Consider the following 5249-nt stretch of genomic DNA (forward strand, 5'->3'; position numbering starts at 1 on the left):
GCCTAATTCAGCCCCCTCCAAGCTTCCTGCAGAGCTCCCACTGGAGTTGACAAAGTTCACACATTCATGTAGGACCTGAGGTCCCACAGGCAAGGGCCTGGCTTATAGACAGAACACTGTGCTGGGCAAGATACACGGTAGGAAATGGAATGGGGAGAAGAAAGGAGAAGAAAGGAAATGGAAATGAATTGGGAGCAGACACAGGAAGCAGATTTTACCAAAACCCCAAGAAACCCACTCACAGCTGTGGAAAACTCAACCTTTATTATTACCTGCCTAGTGCAGGATATTAAAATTGCATTGAGCTAGATCCATATATTAGTGTAAAAATCTGTGTCTCTCCCCCCAAAAATGTACAAACCCCAAGTGATTATAGAAAAACCAATATGGCAGCTACAACAGAGATGTCCAACCCCAAGGCCGCAGGCCATTGCTCCCTCTTTCCCCCTAATCCCAGTATTTAATCCACAGAAACATACAGGTTTAGAGAAGTTCTAGCTACAACACAGCAGGTGGGAAGTGGGGATGGCTGGGGGTGGGGGACAGGGATCACCCCCAGGTCCAGTGTTTCAGGGGATGGAGGAGGGAGAAACCAAAGCCAAGGACAATTCCAGGAGTTAGCACAAGGGAACATCTTTCTCCCTTTCTTGTCCTCCTCATTCCCCAGATTCTCAGCCCGTGGGATCCAGTGTGCGACGGAAGGAGAGAGAGGCTGGGGAGGCCACAGCCTTCTCTCTAGTAACCAGTGTTGTCCAGTGGGGCCCAGGTGCTCCAATAGGCCTAATCCAGTGTCTGCCCTATATGTGCCCCCATCTTCCCCGCCCCCCACCAGGGATGGCTAGAAGAGGTCAGAGAGGATCCCATCCACAGGGCCAGCTGGGTGGGTGGCAGAGGCTTCTAAGAGAAGAAGGAAGGGGGCGTGAGAGTATGTCCTGGGAAGGGAAGGCGTCAGCTCCCTGGTAGGCCCAGCCCACCTATGGTCACACTGCGTCTCCTTCAGAGGTGAAGGAGGGTCGGGGCAAGGGAATTGAGTGGGGGTGCCATTAAAATCCTCTTGTTTATTGCCTCTGGCTTTGCCTGAATCCTCCCTGAGGAAGGGGCAGCTCGGTGTGATTCACACCGTGTTGAGCGCATCTTCTGCCAGGAACCGATGTAGCTGGGAAAAAGGTGGTCGCTGCTCAGGCTCCCGGCTCCAGCACCGAAGCATCACCTCATACAGGCCCAGCGGGCAGGCAGGGGGCCGAGAAAGGTACACCTGCATTAGACAGCGTGGACAAAAGGCAGGGAACAAATGTTCTTTAGTCCCCAAGATGATAGGCTCTGGCCCTCCCAGACCCACAACCCTAACTTCCCTCTCCTCTGCTCTGACCTGCCGGCCCTGGTCCCGGAAGAACTCCCCTGCATTCTCGATGACTTGCTCATCAGTGAGCTGCCCAAACGGCTGGGCCCGGCAGAGCATCAGCACCTCCCACAGGGTCACCCCAAAGGCCCACACGTCACTTGCAGTCGTAAACTTGCCCTGGTGTGTGGATAAAGCAACAAAGGCGGAGAAAGACATCAGGCAACACAGACCCTCCTCCCCTCCCCACAGGGAGCTCCACGTCCACTCAGCACTTTCCCGGCCCGACTCCCCCTGGCTGGTCCCCTCCGAGCAAGCCTGCTCCTCCCTCCTTTGGGCTCTGTCTTCTTTCTCAGGCTCCAGTCCTCTCCTTGACCTCTTCCCTCTTCTACCCACCCTTCCTCTCCACCCCGACCCTCATCTTCTGGTCCTGATTCTCTCCCAGCTCCTGCCTTTTTATCTCTAGCCTCCTGTCTCCCCTAACCTCTCTTGCTCCCTGACTCCAGCCCTTGTACCCACTCTTGGCTCCTGGGCCCTTTCCCATCATACCATTCCTCCCTGCTTTCTCTGCTCCCTAGAGCCAGAGGGGACCTCACAGAGCACTGGCCCAACCCTCACGTCAGGGGTGAGGGAACTGCAGCCCCGAAGGCAAGTGACTGACTGGGACCACGGAGCAGCCAGTGCGCCCCTGCCCGGCCCTGCCCCGCCCACCTCTCTCAGGGCCTCTCACCATGAGGATGCACTCCCAGGCCATCCACCGGATGGGCAGCACCGCCCGGCCCTGCACGCGGTAATAGTCCCCAGCATAGAGGTTCCGGCTCATGCCGAAGTCAGCGATTTTGATAGTGAAATTTTCCCCAACCAGGCAGTTCCTTGTGGCCAGGTCCCTATGCACAAAGTTGAGTGTGGCCAGATAGCGCATGCCTGAGGCAATCTGGGCCGCCACATGTAGCAGCATGGGGTAGCTGAGGAGGGAGCCAACAAGACAGGGTCACTGGGGGCTGTCCCAGACTCATCCCCACCTCACAGATTCCTAGGAGACAAGGTGGGGCCCACTCCCTGGGACCGGGCCACATCCACTCCTGGTGCAGAGATGGAATGCCCATGTACAGGCCAGGGGTAGGTGCCCACTCAACATTTGTTTGGCTCATCTGACCCAGGGAGCTGCTGCTTTGTTGTCTGAACTCAGGCAGTGAGGGTGAGAGAGAGCAGAGGGAGATTCCTGACAGAGGCCAGGTCCCTTCAGCAACCCCACTGTAGTAACTTCTGGCTTTTGCTCCTCAGTTCCCAGATGAACATGGCCATGTATTGCTCATCCCAGTCCCCACCCTCCTGAACCTCTACCTGCCTCCCCATCCCATGTTGAATCCAGGTTGCAGCAAGGGGAGAGGAACCCCCCCCAGGGAGCTCTCAGGGAAGGGCCAGCCTGGGCAAGTGGGTACCTGATGGTGGGCCCCTGGGCAGCCTCCCTGTCTCCGGGGGCCCCCTCAGCCACCTTGTCCTCTAGCTGGTGGGCACTGAGGAACTGGTTAAGGTCACCATTCTCCATGTAGTCAGTAATCATGCAGAGGGGGTCATCCTGCACACACACGCCCAGGAGCCGGATGATGTTTGGGTCCTTTAGCCTCGACATGATCTTCACCTCCTTCAGGAAATCATTCCTAGGAAAGCAGGGAGGTGGCAGGGCTACTGAGGGGCTGATCTGTACTTTCTCTCCTGCCCATGTAGACCAGCGCCCTAACCCCAGCAGACAAGCTGACTCACTAGTGACACTGAGACCTGGCTTGAGATCAGCCTGAGATGGAAACTTCCTTCCCCAGCCACTCCCGCTCTGTTGGCCTTACCATATTTCTCTCCTGATGGCTCCCCACTCTTCATGGCCTCCCCTCCCTATCCCCAGACACCATCCCTGGACCTCACCTGGCATTCTTGGTGGCATCTGGCCGTAGGATCTTGACAGCTACCAGCAAAGGGTGTCCCTTGCACACATTAAGGGGGAAATCAAGACTGACCAGATCTTGAGGGTTCTCTACCTCACATAGGTGCACCTGGGGAAAGAAGCTCATTTGTTAGAAAGTCACATGGTTCACTGAGGTCACAAGGTCAGCTGGGATAACACAGTCATGGATGACAGGTTCTGACCAATGGGGATGTATGGGCATGGCGTCAGAGCCCCAGATAGTCAAGACTCTACCAATAGCTGGGCAGGGATCCTCCTTACCTCCCCAAATTGGCCCTCGCCAAGCTTCTCCTTGAAGCGGAGCCGAGACCGAGGGAAATCCACTCTGGGAGGCCCATCCCCGGCAGCCCCTGGGGGCAGCGCGGGCACAGCATAGGTGTTGCCCCCGGTGACGCCCTGCAGGGTGACAATGTCAGCCTCGGCATAATGGGGGACGCTGTTCTGGGGAGGTGGGGGCAGAAGCGGGGCACCCGGCTTCTCGGGCTCCATATAGTCCCCACTGCAGGCTGGAGGGGTGAGGGGAAAGAAGACAAGACGAGGCATCAGGAGCAGCCCCCGAGAGCCATGGTTCTCCACACCCTAGCCTCCCAAAGGCCCCCTGTCTCCCAGTTGGGTGAGAGACTGGGTCTACCCCCTCCATCTTCTTGGTATCCTACCCTCCAACCTCAAACCAGAGAAGACGCTGGTATGAGATGAGAGTGAGCTGTTCCAGAGTTTAAGGCAATGGAAATGGTTGAACAAAGAATGTCATAAAGTCTGTTTTCTAGGGATCCCAGCACAGCCCAAGAGACCATGACAGAAGTCTTGACTGGAAGAGGAATTCCTCTACCCACCATCAGAAGAAGGATGGTGCCAGTCATCTGGTCACCCCCTACTTTCCAAACCCTTGTCCCACTCGCCGCCAGCCCCTCCTGCTCACCTGGCTGTTCTACCTACCCGCACCCCCCACACACACACTATCAGCCTTGGTTCCTCCCTGCCGTGGTTACCCAAACCCTCCCTGACCCAACAGTCCAAGCTCAAAGACAAGCAGAGACAGGGGCACACAGAAAGGGGGAGAAAGGGACAGTTCCTCACAGCCAGGACAACAAGGAATCTACAGACAGAGGAGAGGAAGCAGAGCTGTCCCCTCTTAGCCCTGGGGAAGCAGCAACACTGAGAGAAGGCAACACCAAGGAGAAGAGGAGCAGACAGGAAGGGCAGGGTGTGAGCCTTCACCTCTGGGAATGCAGAGAGAGAGCGCATGGGGGGAGAGGGCAAGCACCCAGGGTGAGAGGCCCTCCTCCTCGCAGCTCTAGAGAGAGGGGAAACAAAGGAGGAGTTACAAGAGAACCTGGGGTCAGCACAGCAACCTCCTCTCTGGCTCTGGAGAGCAGAAAAGATGGGGTGGATGAGGAGGAGGAGGACAGAGCTGAGAACCAGTGAGCTTTCTGCTCCTCTGCTCAAGGAAAGGCTTTAAGAAGGAACAAGCACAGCAGAGGATAGCTAAGGGCATAAGAGCTTCCTCCTTGGGAGCTCAGGAGAGCAAAAGAGGCCACAGCAGGGAGAGAGGGAGTGCAAGGTGTGAGGACTTTTCCCTGCCCCAGTAGAGGTATGGGGAGCCTGGAGGAGCCTAGAGGCAGAGGGGCTTACCCTGGGTGTTGGTGGGTTTGGCCCAGGCGGGTGTGGGGGGGGCCGGGGCCCCGAGGGGGACGGGCGTAAGTGGCCAGAAGGAGGCGGTAGGCTGGATTGGAGAGCAGCAACGCTGTCGGGAGAAGGAGGGAGGGGAGACACGGGGAAGGGATGAGACTCAAGGCTAGACAGACAGGGAGACCTGGAACAGGGCAAGACCAGGGCTGATGGGAATGAATGTACTGAGAGACAGGGACAGGATAAAACAAGGATCTGGAGAGTGCTGGATAGCTGGATGAATAATGAATGAAGGGATGGACAGATGGATGGGTAGATGGG

General features: G+C 56.9%; 1 protein-coding gene across 1 annotated transcript in view; it reads right to left on the bottom strand.

The window, feature by feature from the left end:
- Positions 1 to 245: 245 nt before the first annotated feature.
- DDR1 (discoidin domain receptor tyrosine kinase 1) overlaps positions 246 to 5249 on the bottom strand; it is a 14111-nt gene continuing 9107 nt past the window's right edge. Inside the window, 8 exon segments of the mRNA XM_044917267.1 lie at positions 246 to 1255; positions 1370 to 1519; positions 2070 to 2304; positions 2782 to 3000; positions 3260 to 3387; positions 3561 to 3805; positions 4932 to 4971; positions 4973 to 5043. Of these exon segments, the coding sequence (XP_044773202.1) occupies positions 1115 to 1255; positions 1370 to 1519; positions 2070 to 2304; positions 2782 to 3000; positions 3260 to 3387; positions 3561 to 3805; positions 4932 to 4971; positions 4973 to 5043 (1229 nt within the window). The 3' untranslated portion in view covers positions 246 to 1114.

The sequence above is a fragment of the Neomonachus schauinslandi genome, chromosome 8 (assembly GCF_002201575.2).
Source record: "Neomonachus schauinslandi chromosome 8, ASM220157v2, whole genome shotgun sequence".
Classification (NCBI taxonomy): domain Eukaryota; kingdom Metazoa; phylum Chordata; class Mammalia; order Carnivora; family Phocidae; genus Neomonachus; species Neomonachus schauinslandi.